Below are 25,447 nucleotides of genomic sequence, written 5' to 3'. Positions count from 1 at the left end.
AGACACTTAATAAATAAGGATTAAGAGTAAAGCCTGTATAGTAAAGACCTCACCTGCCCTGGAAACATATTTACTACAACAACAACAACAACAACAACAACAACAACAACAAGAACAGTGTGCACGCACGCACGCGCATGTGCGCGCACGCACACACACACACACACACACACAACACCTTTCTTCCAGAGAGCTCAGGGCAGTGTATATGATTCTTCTGCCCTCATTTAACCTCACAAAAACCCCTTGAGGTAAATCAGACAAAGAGACTGCAACTGGCCCAAGGTCCCTCAGTGAGTTTCATTGTAGTTTCATTGTTGAGAGACGATTTAATTGTCAGGTCATAATGCAATACTCTAATCACAATGGCAACAGGGTGTCTGCTTTCACACTACCCCTCAAGAGGAAATGCCTTACTACTAATGGACATTAGATTTGCATAACATTCACAGATGCCAATGTATATGAGAAGGATGCACATCCAGCAACAATTACTATTATTCTACAAGAAACATGATAGAACCCATCAAAGTGGGGAAGGGTTGTGATTAAGCAGCCTGCTGACTGACATCTCCAACCTTTCTGCTCTACTTTCTCTACTTACCTTTAAGTTGAATGTATAATAGATAACCTTTCAAACAGAAAATGCATTCAAACTGAAAACTTTCTCTGACACCCACTCAAAGGACTGCCTTCTGCAAAATAGGCCATGTGGTCACTCTACATAGAAGCTTGTACTCGCAAATAATAGTGGCCAGAGGGCTGACTGTGGTTCTTCAGTTACAGAGGCGCTTCTTCCCCATGGTCTGAGGCATCTACTTTTTCAGTCACACTGTGAGCTTTCCAAAGTGACTTTTGGTACTAAAAAAATTTTCCTGGGGTCTGTCCAGCTGAAAAAGAGCCCTTCCTCTATCATACAAAAGGAGAAAAGGACCCAGAAACAGAAGCTAAGGGTCTAAAATGGCTCCTGGTACTCTATTTCTCTTTAATATTTTAAACAGCCTTATATTTTCTACATACACCTATATCTGTGTTTATCTATATACTCATGGATACATTCAAATCTAGGCCCATACCTATCTACTTCTGTCCTTAGACAGCTTTTGACTAGGGCTGCTCCCCAGTTTATGGAATGACACGCCCCTTCCCATCTATGAGTGCCTCTGCTGCTTGCTTGCTTCTACTTCTCCTCCACACAAATACACATCCTTGAAGGCAGTGATCCCCAACCTTGGGCCTCCAGATGTTCTTGGACTACAACTCCCAGAAGCCTTCAGCACCCCCTCTGCTGGCCAGGATTTCTGGGAGTTGAAGTCCAAGAACATCTGGAGGCCCAAGGTTGGGGACCACTGCTTGAAGGTTTATTTAACACAAAAGAACAGATGCTCAGGCTCAAATGAAACCCATTCAAATGTTCCAATATGAAACTATTTATCCTGAGTCAGCAGAAAAAGTAATCTCAATTACTACCCGAGGCTGAGCTCTGACCTTTGGAAATAGTTTCCGAATCCCTAAAATCCAGGGAACAAAATCAACATTACTCATCATTTCCCACAATTACTGAGAAAAGTATTGTACTCCAGAGTTCTGTCTTTCTCACTCTCAAATAACACTAACAGCCACTAATCTTTAATTAAAACATTTCAAGCTCATAATGAATTTTTCAAACGTATCTCTTATTCACTCTTTCAGTAATTCAGTAGAAGCGGACACTTTGGGTTTATTGTGCTTTACTGGATCCCTATTTTGGTTTTCAACCAATGTCTTCAGAGTAACAGACAGAATGAAAAATATGCAACAAATATATTTTTAAAACACACAGCAGCTGAAATCCTGTTGCACTTCTGTGCAAAAGTCATAGCTTTTAGAGGCAAATTGCCTCAAGTGAAGAAATCTCAGCAGACATTATCCGTTGACACTGTCTGTTGCAGACCAAGTCACATGACTCAGTACACAACAGATAATTTCAATGAAGGCTCAAGACACCTTTTGTTTAGAAGTGCAAGAAGATTACAGTGGTGCCTCGCAAGAGATTTTAATTTGTTCCACAAAAATCGTTGTCTTGTGAAAAAATTGTTCTGTGAGGTTCCCTATGCATCGGTCTAAAAAAAAAAAAGTCTTGCGAAGCATCGGTCTTAAATCAGTCTCAAACAAATGTCCTTGCGAAGCGCGATCATAGAAAAAGAATGCCTTGCGAGGCACCATGGCGATCGCAAAAACCAATCGCCTTGTGGTTTTTTCATCCCACGAGGCAATCGTCTAGCGAGGCATCACTGTACAGCCATTTAAAATGAATCAAAGCAAATGCTATACATCTGTAATCTCTATATCCAAACCGATAGGGCTTTATTATTATTATTATTATTATTATTATTATTATTATTATTATTATTATTATTATTATTATTATTATTATTATTATTATTATTTACTTTTTGGACTATAACTCCAAGAATCCCTCAACCAGTATGAATGCCAGCCATACTGGCTGCGGGCAATTCAGGGAGTTGAAATCCAAAAAATAGCATTTCCAAACTCTATAGTAACAACAGTTACTACTTTAGGCTCTCAAAGGCAATGTCTTTTTAGAAAACACAGCCCAGCCCTGGTCTTCTACAAAATAGTACTATGTTAATTGACTTCTCTGAAGAAGGTAGCCAGAAGTAGGAGGAAACAAAATCCAGAAAAGGAGAGTCAAGGTCCTAGATATGAGTGGGGCCAAGGAGGTGTCTCAATGCACCACCCTCTTCTGTGGCTCCCTGTCAGCTGCATCTCAGGGCGTGGCTGGGAGGCTGCAGCTGTGAGCCGCTTCCTGAAGATAAGATCTCGGCAGCCGTGAAGGGCCCCAGCATGCTTTGAATTCCTGCGCTGGTTGGAAAGAGGCAGAGAGCTCTCTTCTACAAACAGGAGTGAAAAGATTACACAAGCAGGGGGAGACCGGAAAGATCTTTGGACGCAGGGCCTTTGCAAAGCGTCATCTGCTTGCAGGACTTTCATCTAAGCAAGGGGCTCAGCCTTGGTGCTGATTTTCAGGGGCTGATCCTGGAACAAATATGCGGTGCAAATACCTCTGTGCAAGTACAGAGGACACTTTCTTCTCAACGTATCTGTGAGAGTAGGCAGCTTAACGTCTGCATCTAAAGCTGTACCAGACAGACTGAAGGGTTCTTTTTTTTTAGGAATCAATAACCCTGGTGATAAAAAGGTTTCCACATGCTGCATGTTCACTCCATTTTTCAACAATTGCATTAAAAAAAATTTTTAAGTATTCTGCACAAAGCTTAGGTGCAAACCTCTATTCCTGTGAATTTGTACATAATTGCCCCTCTAGATTTAATATTTTAAAATTAGTCATTGGCCAGAATCCTGTACTTATATATATTAGCATAAGTGCAGTTTGTTCAATACAACAGCAAAGTGTCTCTAGCAAAGAAGTCATATTAATTGTCTTGCACAAATAAAATAAAATTCTGGCCATTCTATTTTAGCATGATTAACCGGAAATATGGAAATATGGATTAGGATGGTGAAGGTTAGATCTCCTATTACTAGGAGACGTTAATTTTTGCCTTTAATTTACAGAACATTCCATTCTGTATGGCTTGAGGATTTATAGTCCAAAATGTAACTTTTCTAAGCTCTTCCACAGACTGAACACAGCTTCCAAACATAACTTCATTAGACCTTTTCAATATCATCTTATGTTCTAGTGAACTCCTGAATGCCTACATATTATAGTACAGAAGAATTCTATGCATAGCACTTCGAGGACCAGCGCTGTCCCATATTGTGTATCCTAAAGAAGAGGTCCCCAACTTTTTTCACTCCGCGGACCTGCTGGGGAAGGTGGGGGGCAGCCCCTGCGCTCATGCACAAACAAGCGCTCTTGCTCGCGCAAACAAGAGCGTGCTCATGTGCATGCGCAAACTGCAGTGCTCATGCGGGTGCATGTGCAAATGGAGGCACTTGCATGGGCATGCTGGAGAGCGCACACAGGCTCAAACAGGCTGTGCGGGGGTGAGTCCGTGCGGGGAGTGGGGCGGGAGGTCTGTCTTCACAGCCCAGTCCGGCTCAGGCCATAGACCGGCACTGGGCTACAGACCAGGGGTTGGGGATCTCTGTCTTAAAGCACCCCACCGTGTCTGTGCATTGGAGGGCAACAGAGGCAGAGGTTAACACATTGTCTTTCAGGGAAACTTATCTGTCTTTCTCAATTTTCTCACTGAGCAGTATCAGAAACAGCACTCTCCCCAAAAGCACAATATCAAAACCACCAATCTAGAGCCCAGAGTGGCTTCCCAAGAGTTTCCAGATCACCATTCAGATGTTTGCTCACGATCTGTGAATATTTCACACTAAAACAAACACTCAAAGCTGTACATCCAGACATGCCTAATCTTACAAGATGTCTTACAAATACAAATTAATGCATGCATTTGGTTAGGGCACACATTTCATTCAGTCGGTGGTAGTCTTGGGGCTAAGGCAGTGGATTCTGAAGGGCTAACACAACTAGAAATTCAGTTGTGCCTTCCAAAGCCTCCCCACATATTTGCGATAATCCAGTTCATCACGGGGTAAAGTTACGCAGACGTAACTCTGCCAGGTGTTATGTACCGGTGAAGTAGATTGCACAACTGGATTGTGCAATTGGCTACACATTCTTATTGTGACCAGTTGTGCAAAGCAGCAGTAGAAGTGCTTTGGGGATAACACTTCCCCCTTAGCACTACTGTAGCTACATAAAGTAACACCCAAGGTGCCGCACAAAAGAATCCCAGTCACTGTTTGCCCTGTTGTCTTATTTAAAACAACAAGAGGAGGAGGAGAATAAGAAAGAGATTGGAGGCTAAGAACCTCAGAAGATTAATTCTTCAACAATACAGTACCAGGTCCTATGAGTGTATAATGGGGCTTCAGAACTGCAGCCTACACACAGAGTCTTATCTATTGTCTCACAAAAAGCCCCAGACTCTGTGTTTCTTAGGGTGCAATTTCAGGCATGCTCACATGACAATAAATTGTAATTAACACTGTAAAGCTTACTTCTCAATAAACATGAGAAACACTGTATTGCTAACAACCATCTCCTCAATAACCAAGTGCAGCCCTTTAGTTATGAGTAGACATTGGGAGCTTCATATTCGTATCCTGGGGAATATGAATACAAAGTGCAGTATTGCAGGTGCCACAGAGGTTCGTTCCCTCCCTCCAGAACCAACCCAGTCTTCGGGTGGCATACGCAGCCATCATAGGTAACTTCGTGCCAACTGAAGAAGTAGCCCAGACAGCGCTTCCCTGCCTCCCTGTGCTGCTGACCCCTCTGGCAAGGAAGAGGAATGATGTCCTCCTGCTCTAAACTGCTCTGTGGTCAATGGCATTGAGAGGTGGGGAAGCACCAGCTAATCACTTCTGTGGTTAGCACAATGTTACCAATGACAGCCATGCATGTCATGCGAAGTGGACCAGTTGGTTCTGGTGGGAGAGTCGAAAGGGTTCAGCCACCTGTGGTGGAGATATTTGTATTTGTCTCCCCTGGGAGAGGAATACGAATATCTCATCTCTAGTTATGAGCACGGGCTAATGATACCATCTATGAACCAGACTTTAAAGGACACCCCTAAAGCACTACAATAATTGTACTGTGTTTAAGTATCAGTTGTTCCATATCCAGTTCTAACTGTTGCTTCCTGTCCCACATATGGATTTCTCAGGAGATAGATAAGGTGGTCAGGCACTCCCATTTCTTTAAGAACTTGCTATAGTTTGTTGTGGTCCACACAGTCAAAGGCTTTTACATAGTCAATGAAGCAGAAGTAGATGTTTTTCTGGAACTCCCTGGCTTTCTCCATAATCCAGCGCATGTTTGCAATTTGGTCTCTAGTTCCTCTGCTACTTCGAAATCCAGCTTGTACTTCTGGGAGTTCTCGGTCCACATACTGCTGAAGCCTACCTAGTAGGATTTTGAGCATAACCTTGCTAGCGTGTGAAATGAGTACAATTGTATGGCAGTTGGAGCATTCTTTGGCACTGACTTTCTTTGGGATTGGGATGTAGACTGATCTTTTCCAATCCTCTAGCCACTGTTGGGTTTTCCAAACTTGCTGGCATACTGAGTGTAGCACCTTAACAGCATCGTCTTTTAAGATTTTAAATAATAGTTCAACTGGAATGCCATCACCTCCACTGGCCTTGTTGTTAGCCAAGCTTTCTAAGCTTTCCTGGACTTCACTCTCCAGGATGTCTGGCTCAAGGTCAGCAACCACACTATCTGGGTTGTCAGGAACATCCAGAGCTTTCTGGTATAATTCCTCTGTGTATTCTTGCCACCTCTTCTTGATGTCTTTTGCTTCTGTGAGGCCCCTACAATTTTTGTCCTTTATCATGTCCATCTTTGCACAAAATGTTCCTTTAACAACTCTAATTTTCCTGAACAGATCTTTTCCCCTTTCTATTATTTTCCTCTATTTCTTTGCACTCTTCATTTAAGAAGGTCCTCTTGTCTCTCCTTGCTATTCTTTGGAAGTCTGCATTCCATTTTCTGCAACTTTCCCTATCTCCCTTGCATTTTGTTTCACTTCTCTTCTCTGCTATTTGTAAGGCCTCACTGGACAGCCACTTTGCTTTCTTGCATTTCCTTTTCTTTGGGATGGTTTTTGTTACTGCCTCCTGTACAATGTTACGGGCCTCCATCCATAGTTCTTCAGGCACTCTGTCCACCAAATCTAGTTCCTTAAATCTGTTCTTCACTTCCAGTGGGTATTCATAAGGGATTTGGTCTAGATTATACCTGACTAGCCCAGTGGTGTTTCCTACTTTCTTTAGATTAAGTTTGAGTCTTGCTATAAGAAGCTGATGATCAGAGCCACAATCAGCTCCAGGTCTTGTTTTTGCTGACTGTATAGAGCTTCTACATCTTTGGCTGCAAAGAATATAATCAATCTGATTTCGGTATTGCCCATCTGATAATGTCCATGTGTAGAGCCGCCTCTTGTGTTGTTGAAAAAGAGTGTTTGTGATGACTAGTTTGTTCTCTTGACAGAACTCTATTAGCCTTTGTCCTGCTTTGTTTTGAACTCCCAAGGCCAAACTTACTTGTTGTTCCTTTTATCTCTTGACTCCTTCCTTTAACATTCCAATCCCCTATAATGACAAGAACATCTTTCTTTGGTGTCAGTTCTAGAAGGTGTTGTAAGTCTTCATAGAATTGGACAATTTCAGCCTCTTCAGCATTGGTGGTTGGTGCATAAACTTGGATGACTATGATGTTCAAAGGTCTGCCTTGGATTCATATTGAAACCATTCTATCATTTTTGAGATTGTATCCCAGTACAGCTTTTCCCACTCTTTTGTTGACTATGAGGGCTGCTCTATTTCTTCTACAGGATTCTTGCCCACAATAGTAGCTATGGTAATCGTCTGAATTGAATTCACCCATTCAAGTCCATTTTAGTTCAGTGACACCCAGGATGTCAATGTTTATTCTTGCCATCTCCTGTTTGACCACATCCAGCTTATCAAGGTTTATAGATCTTACATTCCAGGTTCCTATGCAGTATTTTTCTTTGCAGCATCGGACTTTCCTTTCCAGCCACATCCGCAGCTGAGCGTCCTTTCGGCTTTGGCCCAACCACTTCATTAGCGCTGGAGCTACTTGTCCTTGTCCTCCGCTTTTCCTCAGTAGCATGTTGGATGCCTTCCGACCTGAGGGGCTCATCTTCCAGCGTCATATCTTTTAGCCTTTTGTTTCTGTTCATGGGGTTTTCTTGGCAAAGATACTGGAGTGGCTTGCCAGTTCCTGCTCCAGGTGGATTGCATTCAACTCTCCACTATGACCTATCTGTCTTGGGTGTCCCTGCACGGCACAGCCCATAGCTTCTCTGAATTACTCAAGTCCCTTTGCCACAACAAGGCAGCAATCCATGAAGGAGGGGCATGTATAAATGTATAAACATTTGTCGGGTAGTTTCACTCTTATGTCTGAAGAAGTGAACTTGATCCACAAACCATTAAGCATTGTTCAGTTTTGAGAGACTATGCTAATGTGCTCTGTATGGAGGACTTGGGACAGCATCCAGTGTGGCTGAGAAAGCCAATTCGAGAGTGACAATCCCTTCCACACTGAAGGCAAATGCAATCTGTCCCCTATCCAGCTCCCTGATTTTGCTGCTTTCGTGACTGCCTCGGCCTGCTGGACAAGGGTCTCTTTAAATTGGGAGAGGCCGTGATGCACCGCCTGCCTCCAGGCTGAACATTCAGATGTCAGGGTTTCCCATCTGTTGAGGTCCATTCCTAAGGCCTTCAGGTCTCGCTTGCAGATAACCTTGTATTGTAGTTGTGGTCTCCCTCTGGGGCGATTTCCCTGCACTAATTCTCCATACAGGAGATCTTTTGGAATCCAACCATCAGCCATTCTCACGACATGCCCAAGCCAACATAGACGTCGCTGTTTCAGCAATGTATACATGCTAAAAATTCCACCTCATTCTAGGACTACTCTATTTGGAACTTTGTCCTGCCAGTTGATACCAAAAATGCATCGGAGGCAACGCATATGGAAGGTTTACCATGTATGAAAGACCACACTGACTCGCACAATTTGCAACTGAAGTCTGCTAACCAACCAACCATTTTTATTTTTTATTTTTGGTGTCATGTATAAAAGTATAAAAATCTGTCACATAAACTCACTCTTATGTCTGAGGAAGTGGATTTGGTCCACAAAAGTGCTCATTAAAATATAACAGTCTTTAAGGTGCCACAAAGTTTTTGTCTTTTTCTTTTCTTTTTAGCTGATATACCTCAAGAGGAGTGCTTGATAGCTGCTCTGTGATGAGGAAACACCTTTCCATTTGAGTGGACAGCAGAAAAGGCCGTGTGTTTAAAATGTAGCATCATTCATTTAGTCTCATTATTTACTTTTCTTTTCTCTTTTTCAAGCACCGTTCTATTAAACTTATAAGGAATATTTGTTTCAGCATGTACCCTTGTATATTATGAGAAAATAATGAGAAATGTTACTGAATAATGAAATAAGGTCCCTTCTGAAATGAAGAAAACAAACTGAAAGACCACTCAAAGAAAGATCTTGAAAATCAACACTTCTGCAGTGAAAGGAAGGATCTCTAAAGCCTCAACCATAAGCACACATACTTGGAAGTTAAACAGCTTTAGTTAGTTCCAGGAAAACATGACTCTAACTGGTCTCTAAATATAAGAAATAAGAACTGGCACTGCTTTGACTCTAAATAGGAAAGACAAAATGTGCATACGCATTGGAGTGTCTCCCAATTTGATGATGGGGCACATGGATTCTCTAGTATTTCATGCTGTTTAGAACTCAGGATTCAAACTGACCAAACTGCATTACAGTCTGTTCTGCAACACAGATAAGAAAGGGGAAGGGGACAAGCACTAACAACCTTATTACATCCCATCAATTCAATCAAGAGCTTCCTCTGATTTGTCCATGGAGAGCCATCCAACATGCAAACAAGCTGCGTATCTTTAATAATCAGACTGCATGGCCCACTGAGAGAATTTCTTTCATTGCAAACAGCGCTTTGAGTTCCTTTGAATCAAATTTTCTGGAGTGGGTCTTTCTACTTGGTCACTAATAGACTAGACCAGATTTAAAAAACCTTAAAAAACTGAACTACTTTTATTTCCTAGCATTTCAGTACAGAAAACTGTAATTGTGACAGCCTTAGAGAAAAACAGATCATGCCAAATGAATGAGATAAGTTGTGGTACACCATAGAAAACTGTATCCTACTTTTTGCGCAGTGTTAATATACGCGTACGTACACATGTGCATGCACACACACAGGTTGCTCAAAATCCTCTTGCTTAGATTCTGGTAACAAACTGTTATTTTGGAGGCAAATAGCCTCAAGTTAAGAAATCACTACAGATAATGTCATTATCAGTTATCTGTTGCATACTGTGTTGTGTGACTCAGGCTGTGACTATTACTGTCTTCAATGATTTCCTAACTTGAGGCAATCTGCCTCCAAAGGTTATACTCTTAGTGTAGCTACACAAGAGGACTTTGGCCAGAGTATACGGGGAAAGAGAAAGCATTTCAGTATTTTGGTTCCTTTTAACAATCTCTCCCATGCTAACCCAATTGTCCACAAACAGACAGCAAGCAGACAGCAACTGGCATGATTCCACACTGTGGAAGTATGAGTTATGTGCTGTCAGCACCGGTGGAAACAAGGGATGGCACCTACAGTCTGAATCAGGCAAACTGATAATTCCCCATCTCCGGCTTCCTATCTGATCTGAATCAAGAGATTAGTTGTTGTGGGTTTTTCAGGCTCTTTGGTCCTCTGAAGATGCCGGCCACAGAGACTGGCGAAACGTCAGGAAGAACAACCTTCAGAACATGGCCAAAGAGCCCGAAAAACCCACAACAACCATTAGATCCCGGCCGTGAAAGCCTTCGCGAATACACTGAATCAAGAGACTTTTTTCCAATCTGGAGGTTCATTTTTGCCTCACCTTTTTTCTTTCCCCACACCTGAATCTATAAGAGTATGTTCTGGCAGCAAAGCACTGATGAGCAGCTGTCTCAGGAGACAAACCCTGGAGGGATGATGTGGGATATGGCCAAAGGAAGCAAGCAAGGAGATAGATGACCGAAACATTCCTTTCAATGGCACAGGAGAACTTCCCAGCAGATTGTTGCCCAGGTAAATGAATGTGTACATGCAAGCATACATTTACATTTTCACCATGGGGCCCCTAAACCTCATTGATCAGGTCTGACATTGGGTCTAGATGGAAAAATGGGGAAAGGACTAGAAATAATGGCAGAATGTAGCTCTTACACAGCCTGCTGAATATTATCCACACTATCCACATATCTTTTACAATAAATCTGGAGAACAGGCCGAAATCACTATACTCTCATACAGGAGATATGGGGGTGAGGGCAAGAAAATAGTTTCTACCTAAGTATTTGGGCTGAGAAGAGATTCAAAGTTAGAGAGCTTCCTAGTTTATACTTCATACTGGAGATCTACACAAATCAATTAATCTCTTTATAACATCTACTGATAATTTCCCACAGACCACTGCAAGACAATTACGGAACCAATTAAAATATTCCAGTGCATCCTAGAAGTACCCCATTTCCTCCCCCCCAAGCTATTTTACTTATAGTAATCTTTATTCATAGCAAGACAAAGCTGCTGGGAAGAATTTTCCCTTGCTTATTGCATCCTCAGACAACAAATACTGTATTAAAGAGAGAAAGAGGTGACTCTGCAGTGTTACCAGATGTACGTGCATTGACCTTCCTCTGACCAAAATGTCCTCAGCAACAATTAAAAAAACTATTTAGTTTCTTATATCTTCAAATTACAAAAAAGGTTGTTAGATATCTCTAACCTTTTCTTAGACGATAAAAGATAAGGCCCCATGAAACCTCAGGAGGATAAGTGGGGAAAACCAACTTCGGAGACAATAGTTTTGGTTAATTATCAAAAATTAAGATTTGCTTTGGGTTCCAGGAGAGGGCCTTGAGAGGGAAGACATCAGTAGCAGAGTCATTCTGTCTCCCGAGAACCAAACTCTTCCCCCACTGATCTGGAATGGAGAAGGAGGAAAGGACTTAGGGACATACACAAAAAATGCTAGATAGTCAGTCTTCTTGGGCATATTCAAAAGTATACTCTTTGTTGTGCTGGCACACAACACTGTTTTGCAATTCTGGACTGCAGTGAAATATAAACACTGGTGAACAAGGTGCCTTTTTAAAGAACATTTTCACTTATTTTACTTTCATAGTCATCCCACTTACTGTTTATTTATTTAAAATATTTTTACACCACCTTCCTCCTTAAAAAGGACGTAAAATGGCTTACATCATTAAAAGACAATATTTAAAGCTAAAAACAATAAGGATACAAATACTAAAAAGATCAAACAAATACCACACTAAAAAAGGTAAAGAAAAGCAACGCCAAAACCACATTCAAAAAAGACCCTACTCAGAGAGCCAGTCATAAAGGAAAACTTGCTTGAAGAAAAATATCTTTGCCTGCTTGTGGAAGGACACCAAAAATGGGGTCAGTCTGGCTTCCTGTGGCAGGGAGTTCCAAAGTCTGGGGTCAGTAACAGAGAAGGCCCTCTCCTACGTTCCCACCAAACACACTTGTGATGGTGGTGAGACCAAGAAAAAGGCCTCTCCTGATGATCTTAATGCCTGAGAAGGTTCATAAAGGGAGATGCAGTCCTTGAGATAGCTTGGACAAGTCTTTTAGGGCTGCATGGGTTAGAACCAACACTGAATTGTGCCTGGAAATGGATTGGCAGCCAGCAGAGTTGCTGTAACAGAGAGGTTATGTGATCCCTGTGACCAGCTCCAGTTAACAATATGGTTGTTACCGTGTTTCCCTGAAAATAAGAGAGGGTCTTATATTAATTTTTGCTCCAAAAAACGCATTAGGGCTTATTTTCAGGAGATTTTTTTTCATTACACTTACATTTATTCAAATGCAGTCATGTCATCTTCTGGTTGCTGCACAATGGTGGAGGGCGGGGTTTCACTTAACTGGGGCTTATTTTGGGGGTAGGCCTTATATTACAAGCATCTTGAAAAATCATGCTAGGGCTTATTTTCAGGTTAGGTCTTATTTTTTGGGAAACAGGGTACTTACTGTACGTACACACTGTATGACCTGTATGGCCCATGCCACATGCAAAAAATAGGCCTAGGTTATAAAATGTGCTTTGTTGAAAAAGGGACACAAGACAATCTTAAACTGGCAGCAAAACAACAAGATAATTTGGCCACTTCTAGAAAGAGGACACCAACATGCACATGCAACACACATATGCTAATGTTTGCATGTACAGTAGGTGTAAAATTGGAAATGAATTATTTTTATAATTTAAGCCGAAATATTTTTCTATGGCACAAAAGAATGTGACAAACAGACCTGTTAAATCTCCTGTATCTGCTGTTCAATGCTAACTGGTAGATTATTACAAAGTTTCTAATTTCCTTCCTTCTGGGCCTTTTATCTTCGAACAGAAGATGGACTTTTGTAAAAGACGACTCATAACTACAGCACCTTACAAAAAACCAGCACCAGAGAGTCTTTCTGGAAATATATTTTCACAAACAAAGCGCCATTCCCCATCACCTCAGTGATTACTGTACAGTACTTCATTTGGCAGGGACACTAAACAGGGAAGCCCATTCTCCATTACTAATTGTTTACTTTCAAAATCCATGTAGTCTTGCCGTCTCCAGAACACAATCAGAAAAGTCACGGACATGGTGGAGAATCTTACATTGTATTTACATATATCACTATTGTAAATACTGTAATATTTTAAACTGTCTTTGATTAACTCTAATACTTACAAATTATTTTGTTAACAGTTCTGGCAAATAACTCTGTTACCAAATTAAGAATAAAGGAAGCAGACCTGCTAAGTCCCATAGGTCCCCTGATTTTGTCTGACGAGATAATGTGATATACTACAGGACGCCTTTTAAACTATATTCATTCATTTATTTGCACACAACAGACATTGAACAATGGGAACATCATAGATAAAAATTGCTCATTCCACCTCATCAAAGGCCTTTTCAACATCAATAAAACATAAAACAGTTCTATTATTATCAGCAATAATTAATACTCTTAATAATAATATATCTTTCTAATGTTATAAACCAGTTTCCTCCCTTTAAGAAAAGATATACAAAGATAAAATGCCCTCAAGCCATTTAACTTATATTGGTATTAACATTTAAAAAAATCAATATTGAGCACAGACATGTTAATTTGACTCAATTGATGAAGGGTTTTCCCCAGATCTAAGAAAAATCAAATTTGACAAAGTGCTCAATAACCTATCCTCTATGAGAATGTCAGTTACTTGACAGACCAATATATCAGAAACCTTTTCATATAATCCCAGTATGATGTAAGATCTGGTGTCTTATTGATTTTCAAAACCTTAACAGCATTATGTCCTGTTAAAAAAAGAGATGCAGGGTTTTTTTTAATCATTTTCTCATGTTTTTAGAAATTCTATTTTATTCAATAACCAAGACCCTAATTAGAATTATTTATGTTAATAAATAGATTATTCTACAAAGTGATTTGACATTTTAGGCATCTGTGCACATCTTTCTCCAACTCCTTCATGAAAGCATCACATACTCTTTAGCCTGCCCTTTTTTATACTTACTTAAGCTACAGTTTTATCTGTTTTGTATGTCTTTTCAGAATTTAAAAAAAACATTCCAGAGTACTTTTTTCCTGATATCTATAATTTTGTCTCTGCCTTAAATTTTTGTCAAACTAAATTTATTCTTTGTCTATGCTGAGCTTCTAATTTTTCTATTTCTCCAATAATTTCTTGCCTCAGCCAAAAGGAAAGGAAAGGAAAGGGGAGAAAAAAAAGGGGGGGGGGTTGTCCTACTGCCAGTGTATCTGATATCTTGAGTTAGGCTAGTCTGAATAGAAGGGAAACGAATCTGCTGATACCCTTCATTTAGTAGGCAATCTTATACATGTTTACTCAATCCCACCATTTTCAGCCTGGCGATCTCCTTCGTAAGTTTCATTTTTATTACTACCAGTTTGCTTTAACTAACAGACTTAACAGAATGGATTTTCCCCCAATTTTGCTTTTGGGGAAAAAACTGGACTTCTACACTAAAAATGTAACTGGAGAGCATATGTCTCATTTTAGAGGATAACCATGCTACCTAAAGGCTCCTAGGCCCATGATTACCATCCAAAAATGCAAAAACATACCCCTTTTACACTCCTACCTGCTGTACACTGCCAAAATCAGCAGGACTCTTTCCAAAATGGCAGGTTCCTTTATCTATGGCATCACAAGTATCATATAAATGCTGATAGTTCTGGTTACCTCAGATGATGTTTTAAATAACACAGGGAAAGGAGCAAAATGCATTCACATATCACTGATGGATATCTGAATGAAGTGCTAAATGCAGAAATTAACACACTGTGGGAAAGATGGCTGTCCGACCAGGTGATTTAGTGAGGTCAGGTGAGGTGACTAGTGAGGGCTGGCTAGCCTATGTCTGAGAAGGGATTTATACCCACATGTTCAGAATTTGTTGTAATTATTAGATGGTCCATAAGAACACTACCAAGATTATGGAAACAAGGATGAGGCACAAGATTTAGGCCAGCTTCCTTACAGAAAATATGGAGCCTGTAGATAGATTTTAGTTCAATTTCCTTTAACATCAAAAAGCTTACAAGACTGTTAAGTCCTTTTCTTAGAGGTTTGAAACTATGTAGGAAGATCTCAAAGAATGGGGTTACATAAAGCTTTCTGAGAGCAGGATTCTGCACTATTGATTCAGTATGGCTTCTTAGCTACCATCTGGTTCTATAATTCTCAATCTCCATGGTAATACACTATGCAAACTATACCCCCAAATATTCTAAACCTGCACCTTTATACGTTAAAAAAGTATGTAAAAGTCCTCCAAATTTTGGCACTGTACAGCAGGTAGGAGTATGAAAAGGGCATGTCGTTCACTTAAAAGTACATTTGCAGTATTCAGTAGCAGAATACTAATCTCCTTCAGGCAGGTGTATCTACTTACATAATTTGGACATTCCCATTTCTAGGGCACCTAGATCAGCTATACTAAGGAATATCTCATTGAGCTATGTACACTTGTGAAGAAGCAGGGAGGGCATGGGAATAACAATGAAGGAACATCTTTTTCAAATTTAAATGCTGGGGTAGGTAAATGGGCTAGCAAAATGCTGAAGTCTTTGTCACATATATACATTGTTTTTTTTTTAATGGTGTTGGCCCTTTAAAAATCTGGCACGATTTCCAGCAAAGGCTGGATATGCCCTTAAAAACAAAGTGTTTGATTAGCCGAAAAAAATAATCAACCAAAACATGCTGTGGCTGGCTCAGAAACCATGTTTGCAATGCTGGTGATTAAAAAAAAAACCCACCATCTCTTTTGGCGAAGTCAGTCTCTCCCTTCCATAGATCTACGCCAAAGGATTTCCCTTGCGAGCCATACGGAACTGCTAGAGATTTCCCTTCTGCAGCCACGCAAAAACACCAGGAAAGCCAGCCTAGGCTATAAATAACCTCTTTGCAGACATCCCCGGCTTCCGGTTCTGCAGTTCTCCCATACTGCCAGTCCCATCATCTCTCCTCCTTCCCCCTCCTTCCTCCACGGCAAGAATGAAAATTACTGATGAAAGCAAGCGTGCACATTCCCAAGAGGAACCTGCTAGGGGTGGGGGGTCGGCTGGATTCCCTTTTCCACAGGATTCTTATAAAAAAATGCTTGCATCAGCCTGGTTGTCAGGCTTTGTGACTTGGGGTTGGGGAAGGAAGAAAACAGATATCCCCTAATCCTGTGATTCCACAGAGCAATACCCAGAATCATTTGAACACATGCATTTGCACAGGAGCGCAGATTCTGACTGCTGTGTTTTCCATCTCTTTCCCATTTGGAACAGGAAGTGCACTTGCAAAAGGGGTGGGGGTGGCAGCTAGCCTCTATAGAAACTGACAAAATGCCTGGGCGGGGGGGGGGGGGAGAAGGCTTCTGCTTCATTGTCTTGCCTACAGACAAGGGAAGGGTACAAAGTTACCAGCAGCAGGGGGAAAACAGCCCCTTCCAAAAAAAAAAAAAAATCTGAATACTCAAGAAGGAGGATGGGCAAAAAGGAGGATTCTCCAACCAATTCATGGGCAGATTGAGGGGATGTCTGGCATTAACAGGAAAAGGGGGGTTCCCAAGGTAGCCGTAAAAGACAGAAGATTTACAAGGCAGTTTCTAAAGATCTAAGGAACCCGCTTGCAGATTAAAGGGCACGGAAATCTCCAGAGAAGCTCTTAGATGCAAGGTTTGTTCGGAGTAGCTAGATCAGGTTGTTTAAAGGGATTGGCTAACTCCCTCTGGAGAACAACGGGGAGGGGAGATCTATCCCACCCCCACCCGCCGGGCATCTGGGAAAGGAAGAGACAGAGGAAAAGAGCCAGTCAGGAATTTCAATGTAAATGTAAGAGAGATGATACCTTTATTCGACCACAGGGGGAAAAAAACACACCAATCAATCAGGAATTTCAAACACTGAGGGTAAACAGCAGCCGGATATTGTGTCTTAAATTCCTCCTTGCCACCTCTCTACCACAAAAGAAATATTGATGCATTTGCATTTTCTCCATCTCCCCCTCCTCTGCTAGGATGGGTTGGGGGAGCAGAGTTGTGTAGCAATGCATGTTATTCTTACTTACGTTGGCACATGGTTGGTTGCGTATATGCGAATGTTGAGGCAGAAATGTCACTGTGTGGGAACATATTGGGTCCCACCATTTTTGTGGCTGTGTGCTTCCACTTAGCTGCATTTCAAGCTACTGGAGGGTGTGGCTTTTTTTAGCTTTAGGTTCTTACTAAGACATATGTTCTCCTCTGTTTGAACATTCATTGTGTCTGCACATGGGTGGGTATGTTTTCGTGTTGTATGGGCTTCTGTCTGTTGGTCTATGCACACACATTTGCTCCAATTTGTTCTCCAAAGAACAAAGTTTTGAAAAATACTGGCAAAAAAATCAAGGGAGTTCAATGTGTTTGAAGGCATGTAGAAACATGAGAGTTCCTTTCCTTTTGTGGGACAATACTGTTCAGATGTATCTTTTAAAACAAGGAACAGTCCTTAAGGACATAACATCTAGCTGCATGACTGCAATGCAACAGCTCTCATAATGGGAGACGAGCTTCTCATAGAGGTATGAGCAGGGGAGGCCTCTTGGATCAAACTCACAAATATTCTGATTTTGGAGGCTGGAATGATAAAGATTACATGGTCTGATCACTCCAAACAATATAGAGAGACAAAGTTTAAGCCATCATACATTTACTCTCAGGCTTTGGGCAACTGAGTCTTACTTTTGTTCAAGTCAGTTTTGGATAAAGTAAGAAAAGACAGGGCTATTTATAACACATTTGAAATTCACAGATTTGAAATTGACTTCAATAATGGTGATAGGACATCAACCTCCACCCCATCTGAAGGTAGAGGACTAGCTTAGTTTAGCATAGGCTGTGCAGAACTCTGTCCTCCAGCAGAGGCAACAACTGGAAGGGCACAAAGTGACAGCTGCCTTCTCCACACCATTTGGCTCCAAGGCAACTACATCACTCTGTCAAAGGGCAGGATTGGCACTGGGAACAAAGACTTTATCCCCAAGGATAGTGAGCATGTGCAGACTGTAGCAAACACATAGACATATTCTATGATTGCTAGCCGCCCTTCCACCAAGGACTTTGGGGTGGCTCACATGGGGATTATTCCTTTTTATCCTCCTATCAATCTTGTTATGAGCCTCTGTTATCTAACATGCTTTCCAACACAATCACATTCCTGTCTCAAGGATTCAATACAAACTCAACTAATGGCATAAACGCATACGCTGAGGAAGAAAAATGTGCTAACCTGTAAGGTAAAGAGACAGTGATTTAAGCCCACAAAGCACCATTGAGAGCTGTGGAGCTTCAAGTTGGCTCTTGTCATTCTCCATCTGAAGAAGCAATGGGATTAGAACCCAGGACTCTCACACAAAGGGCTCACTTTCTAACCACTTAAAAGGGCTCACTTTCTAACCACTTACTTCCAGCAGCAGGGTAAAGGCCAGTCAAGTGTTTCGCACACTAAGAATAGCATGAATGTTTGCATTTATATACACAGAGAAAATAATTCTTGGAATATTGCTCCCTCACAGTATTTCTCACACACACCCAAAAAAGCTTCACCCATCATCCCCATGGCAGTGTTTCCCAAAAAATGAGCAATTTCTACTTGTCTCCCACATGTACTTCCCTGGATGGGTGCTACCTGAACGTGTGCCACATCTGAAGATCAAGCACCCCTCAGAAAAAGGCAAAGAGGTCCTGAAAGCAGGAAACACTTTATCATAGTTGGCAAAAAAAAAAAACACTGATGCTTTGTGCAGGATGTTGCCATGGGAAGGAGATCTTCTGGCAATAATGTTTGAGCAAAGTCAGTATTAATATGACACACAAGAGGTCTACCCTGTTTCTGCGAAAATAAGACATAAACTGAAAAAATAAGCCCTAGTATGATTTTTCAGGATGCTCACAATATAAACCCTACCACAAAAGTAAGTCCCTGTTAAGTGAAACCCCACCCTCCAACCTTGTGCAGCATTGTGCAGCAACCGGAAGAAGATGACATGACTATGAAATAAAACATCCCCTGAAAATAAGCCCTAATGCATTTTGGAACAAAAATTAATATAAGACTCTGTCTTATTTTTCGGGGAAACATGGTGGATAGGTTCGAAATTGTTTTCCTAGCAGCCAATAAATATACCTAGATTTTCTAGGGAATTTGGTTTTTTTGGAGACAGTTAATGAACAACCAATAAATAGACCCACCAGGCCCCTACTTTTCCTCTTCTTATTTCCACTGAGACCAGTGAGATATACTAGTCAAAACATTTTTTGTTTTGGCTTACACTATTTTCACATGAACAAACATATAAGTGCAGGCATTAATGAAGTGGTTATTTAGGTGGATGTACCATACTTCTATCTGTCTTGGAATGCCACAGCTCAGTGTTTTCCCCCCTCTCTTCTGAACTATGAACTCAATGGGTAGCCTTAGGAAAGCTACTGTCTCTTACTTTCAGACTCTGCACCTGTAATATGGCATAGTAATACTGGTCTTCCTTTTTAAGGTGGGTGTATGGATTCCTGAAAGCTGATTTAAATAGTCAGCAGAATCAAAGCCTCCCTCTTCCACAGCAGGAGAGAAACAGGGCTGTACACCTTAGTGCTCCCCACCGATCATGTCACACAGAAGGCTATGCTGGAAGTCTTCTCGGTCTGACATACTGGTCTTCCATGCACAAAAACATCCTGCTCCCTCATAGTGAAGCATTAAAAATGCAGACTCTCCCCTTCAGCCTGAACTGGCAGAGTCCCACAAAATCTTTCCTACACAATTCTGTGAACTGTAATAACAAAAATAATGCTCCAAATAATGTATGTGAAGTCATCTGAAAGTTCAAAACTATTTTATTATTACAGTATTATTATTGCTATCATAGATAACATTATCACCCATTACATTTCCTGTATTCAAATAGGACCGTATTCTACAAAGCCACAAGGAAATTTCCCAGAGTTCTCCTCTGCCAAACTTTCAAGAGTAAAGACGCCTAAGGAAAAAAAAGGGGGTGGATTCTACTCTGTTAATGTCCTGGTTAAACAGAGTTTGGGTGCAGGAGGTTTCTTTTTGAAGACAAACTTGATTTTCTAGCCCTTCCATGATTTAAATCTGCTCTAAACGAGAAAAGAAGTAGAGTTACATGTTCAGTTAGGATGTGTTAAACCAAAACCATGTGAAAAAAGCAGGAGTCATATTTGGGGAAATGTTTTTATATTTGATAGGTGTCTCTCTAGAACTTCTGGAAAGTTTTACTGTTCAGGGCCAGGCAACAATTTTCTGAAATTCGAGAACTGACAGACAAGTAGCATGTAATTCAAAATTTCACTGCTAATTCCATCCTCAGCACTCTGATCCAGCTGAGAGTGGTGTTTTGGTTCAATTACAGGTTCTCCATAGTCCCTTGCAAAAGAAATGAGCTTCAAAACCAAAACTTCTGATCTACATCCCTCTCTGGGAAAGAACTAAGGGGGGGGGGGGAACAGAGAGGAGGAAGGAACATACATAACTCATATCCAAATCACAGACTGATGATCAACCCACACGCAGGAAAGGCCTGGGATAGCAATTAGGGAAGGGTTTAAGAAGAACAATAAGGTTTACTTGGACAAGGAAGAGACTGGGAGGGAGGTGCAGAGAATGGAAGTTTTTTGGATCGAGTGCTTTTAATTAGCCATATTTACCCCTGGTGGCAGAAAGGTGCAACACTTGAAAAAGCTATACTGTATATTCTGATAAATGTCCTGAAAAATCCACGCCCAAAATTCAGCCTATTTCCCTTGCCACCACAATCCCCTTCTCTTGCTTGCACATCCACCCACTCATCCATAGAGAAGCTGTTAGCATATGTATATATAGAAAGATTAGAGGTTTGGTGTACTATTTAGTTAATTGGATTGTGTCAGAGACCTTATCATCAGCTGGGGAACCAAGCACCCAAATGGAAGGAGAGGGGCTTATACTTGGTACCAGCAAGCACCTCCTGTGTTTTCTTCTTTAGAATGGTACAAATTTATAAAAACAAATTTACCAAAAAAAAAAACATATACATATCCGACAAGCAACTTCCAACTGTTACCTAGAAACAGTGGCTTAAAAACAGACAGAAGAAATTAAATAAGTTATAGGACTGTGTATCCAGCGCTGGGGAGTTAGAAGGGAATGAAGAGCATACTTACCTGGAAAAGAGGCATGTTCTAAATTTGCTCTGCTAGAAACACAAATGAGTATGCTTTCAATTCCGGGTGATGTGATGGAAGAGTTTAACAGGAATATGGCAGGATCATACAAACTGTGTATCTGGGGGCTCAGTACCCCAGCAGTGTTAAATTGTCTTCTCATTCAAATGCAGAAAACACTCTTGCCTGTCTGTGGATTCGGGGAATTTTTTTCCTATGGGTGTCCACCACTCTTTTGCTTTTCACAGAATGAGAACTCAACCAACAAAACGCGATGTATTTATCAACACTATCAGATGGAACAGGGAAAACAGTGGCCAAAATGTGGAAGCATTCAATGGAGTAAAATGGAAAGGGGATAGCCTGTGTCTCAGAGGGACATAGTTTCCTTAGGAACAATTTTAAAAAAATGGTTCAGCATGCAATGTTCAAAACAGACACATACTACAAAAGCACTCTAGCCCTCAGCTCTTGATCCAGTCCCCCCAACCCCTCCTTCGTCACAACAGTGTGGGTCTTTAAACACCTAAACCGCCCAGAGCTTTAAAATCACAACATAATAGAGTCCTATTCTACCAATCTCCACCCCACAGAACCACTGTACAGTTTATGGTCTTTCTTAATAAGGCTGTCTCTCAAAAGCTGGCAAAAGCAGAGAAGGGCAACGAGGTGTCACCCCAGCTGGGTCAGGCCCAGGAAAGGATCACATTATACGTACAGTGGTTGGAACTGTTCCAGTGCTGGTTACGGACAGGGGTGTTGTAAGGGTTAGGGTTCCCGGGTCCTTTGTCCTGGATCAAGCACGCACGATTCTGGTTGTAAAAATCCATCATGAAGAAGGGGTTAGGACTGCTGTTTAAACCAGCTACATCCACACTTTCGTACATCTTCTCCAGGCGGAACAAGAGGGTAAATAGGGTTGGGGATTTGTTGGGGGAAGGGAAAGAGGGAAGCAGAGCAAAAGTTTGGTCTATGTAGAACCAAAAAGCAAAATGCTACAGTAACGATGAATCCAAAACGGATGGAGGGGAGGTCTGTCTGGTTGTTTTCTGATCGTTCTCTCTCTCTCTCTCCTGATCCCCAGTGAGGAGGTATTTAGGGAATCCAAAAGTGGCTAGGGAATCCGCCAAACAGGCCGAGTTGGCGACCAGTGTTTTTTTGCTTAAAGTGAAAAACACCCAAAAGATAATATTGAAGTCTTCAATCTTCCATTCCGGACGAGTCCCTCGGGGAAAAGGCTGGCCAATCCAGGCTGAGATGTTTCTCCCGTTTCAAGACCAAAATACATTTATAAATCCAAAAAAAGAAAAAAGAAAAACAGATCTTTTGCTTTTAAAAAATAATAGAATCCAAACCACTCAGCCTTCCCAAAAGCAGAATTCTTTATAGAAGTAGGTTCCCTGGTGTTAGACAGCATTTTGGTCACATTTCCTCCTCCTGTTCAGTTCCATAATTCTCTCTCCTTCTCCCAAACTAACCAGAGGAAAGAAGGGAAAGGGAGGGGGGAGAGAGAGTATTCTTTTGCAGCAACTCCTTCCAGAAAAAAGGGGGAAAAGTTTCACACACACACACATACCAAAAAAAGAACAGAAAAGAAAAAAAAAGTAAAGACTTCCTCACTAGAATTCGAGAGCTTTTTTCCTGTCAGATGACTGAATGCACATCCACATAAATTGTGCTCATGGGTTTTGTTTGTGTGTGTGTATGTATGTGTGTGTGTGTGTGTGTGTGTGTGTGTGTGTGTGAGAGAGAGAGAGAGAGAGAGAGAGAGAGAAACAGACAGAGAGAGAGAGAAAATGTGCTGTATTTATATAGAGATGTATGTATATGAAAAATACATCTCCGTCTCCACCACAGTAGTGAAGGAGAACTAAAATGTACAAATCTGATGCCTGTTAGCTTTTCAGTGCTTCAAAAAATGCCGGGGCCTGGAACCTCCGAGTCTCCTTGGATAAAGAGGATTTTTCTCCAGCTGCTTGGTCCTCCACTCCCTGGGAGAGAGAGTGCCTGTGTGTGCATGCACAAGCAGGCGTGTGGTGTGTGCGCGCGCGTGTGCATGTGTGTTTGTGTGTGTGTGCGTGTGAGAGAGAGAGAATGTGTGTGTGTGTATGTGTGAGAGAGTGATGTACAGGACTGATAGATTAAAGGCAGCACAAAATCTTTCCTGACACGAAAAGTCGGCTCTCAGCTGGCTTAACTCTTTCCTTACCTGCCGCGTGCTGTGTCTTGCGCAGCCCCAACCAACTGCGGTAAAGCACAGGCTGGGGGAGGAGGGGAGAAAGAGAGTGAGAGCGAGAAATGAATGAATGAAATAAAGAAAAGGGGAGGAGAAATGGAAAGGGGGTTGGAAATGACAGCCATTAAAAAAAAATGCCTCTCCAACAGCTGTCTCCAGCTCCAAAGCTGCGGACACTACATCATCATCACCGTGTGCTTTCTCCCATCCCTGGAGCGTCGCAAGAAGGAAAAGCAGGAGGGACGCCTCTTTTTTTGTTGTTTCAAGGAACTGGCCAGGGCGGCCCCTTTTGCCTGCATCACCCCTCTCAGAAAAGGAGGTTTCTCCTGCTCCTCCAGCCGCCCCTCATTTGCGTAATGTTATGCAGCTGAACTCCGCCTGAACTCTCCTTGTAAAAAAGCTTCACCTCCAAATGACCCATTCACAGGCCTTCTCCTTCCCAGTGACATCACAGGGGTGCTCCCCCCCTTCCTCCTTGCCTGCCAAGGGCTGCCACCGGCATGCCTCCGCCACTACCGCCACCACAGGGCAAAACACCACCAGACACAACGGCATCATTCTCAGAGGTGGCCAGCAAGCAGGGACCACTTTAAAAAGGGGCCGACAAAGTGAGCAAAGGAGAAGAAAGCGAAGGTGGTTTATACAAATGCTTCAAATGGGTGATGATGCTATATCCAAGCAACACAAGCAGGTTTGCACTCATTCACATAGCCCTGCCAAAGGACGTGGATTTGAATACCACCTAGCCCAATGCCCCTATCAAATAAATGAGGGTGGCAGAAAACGGAAGGTGCTGCATCCATTTTGATCTTATACATGCTTTGAACATTAAAACCAAATCAATGCCTCTGTGGCTCCTATTTCCAAATAAAGTACTGTAGATCAAGTTTTGCTAAGCTAACTAGTATTTGAAATATAGGATGCAAACCTTCCAGTCATACAGGATTCTTCACCAAGCTGATGTTTGCAAAGAAGGAAAAGAAGGAGACAGAGAAGAAGACTGATAGCTGACCAGAGGTCATAACTGGGGATTTCCAGCTCACTTAATGCGCTCTTAGCTGCTATGCTATATCAGTTCATTTTTTAAAAATAAGACACTGATCTCAGTTTCTGGAATGCACAGGGTTTTTAACAAAATACAGAAAACTCTCATGGCAAACAAGTGTTTGCAAGGAAAAGAAGTTAATGAATGTGACAGTACTGAATTAAATCTGGAAGACAGAGGTCAGGATACAAAACATGCTGTTCAGTACTGATGTTAAGTGGCTCTTACGCAATTTTGAAAATCACAGTTCTTGCATAAAACATCAAGTTTCCAGACATTGCAGCTGTGGAATTATTGGGACACTTGTAACTTACATACACACTGAGTGCAGATTCCACCAATATGGTTTGTCTTCTACAAAGCAACATTCCGGGAAAAACATACATAAGCCCTGTTGTATGGACAGTTGCATATACCTGTAACACACCTGTTCTCAGACAAAGGAATGCTGAGTGAGAGCTATTTCACTCAGCTGGAAACTTTCCTCTGTATGATATATTCATTTATTCTGCAACAGAATGTACTGCACTAGCTCATGAACCACAGAATAAACTGGAATCAATTTCTCTTTTTAAAGAACACTCTGAACGTCAAATGGAAGTGTTTAATCTCATAATAGATTGGTTCATACATACTACAGAACAGTTATAACTCAAAGCCCATTCAACAGCAGGTTGTTGTCAAGTGAGGAAGCCATAGAAGTGATTTAGGCCACCAAGAAATAATTAAGCTAGTCACACAATGTAAA

The 25,447-nt window shown here is 41.5% G+C and overlaps 1 protein-coding gene across 6 annotated transcripts in view; it reads right to left on the bottom strand.

Annotated features, from left to right (window-relative positions):
* RARA (retinoic acid receptor alpha) overlaps positions 1–25,447 on the bottom strand; it is a 204,393-nt gene that overhangs the window by 38,647 nt on the left and 140,299 nt on the right. The window contains exons 1-2 of one of the 6 annotated variants that reach the window (XM_020805871.3): positions 23,628–23,892; positions 22,137–22,230 (exon numbers count right to left, since the gene is read on the bottom strand). The exons of 3 other annotated variants lie outside the window; for them this stretch is intronic. Coding sequence is in view for 2 of the 3 variants with exons in the window: in XM_020805868.3 (XP_020661527.1) it covers positions 22,137–22,305 (169 nt within the window). In the remaining variant the exon portion in view is untranslated. Of the gene's footprint in view, positions 1–21,418; positions 21,904–22,136; positions 23,584–23,627; positions 23,893–25,447 lie in introns of those variants that run through there. 2 more of the 6 variants (XM_020805868.3, XM_078377856.1) reach the window with 2 other exon arrangements.

This window comes from Pogona vitticeps, chromosome 6 (genome assembly GCF_051106095.1).
Source record: "Pogona vitticeps strain Pit_001003342236 chromosome 6, PviZW2.1, whole genome shotgun sequence".
NCBI classification, from domain to species: Eukaryota; Metazoa; Chordata; class Lepidosauria; order Squamata; family Agamidae; genus Pogona; species Pogona vitticeps.
The sequence above is the reverse complement of the archived record's forward strand: the minus strand, read 5'-3'. Positions and strand labels throughout refer to the sequence as shown.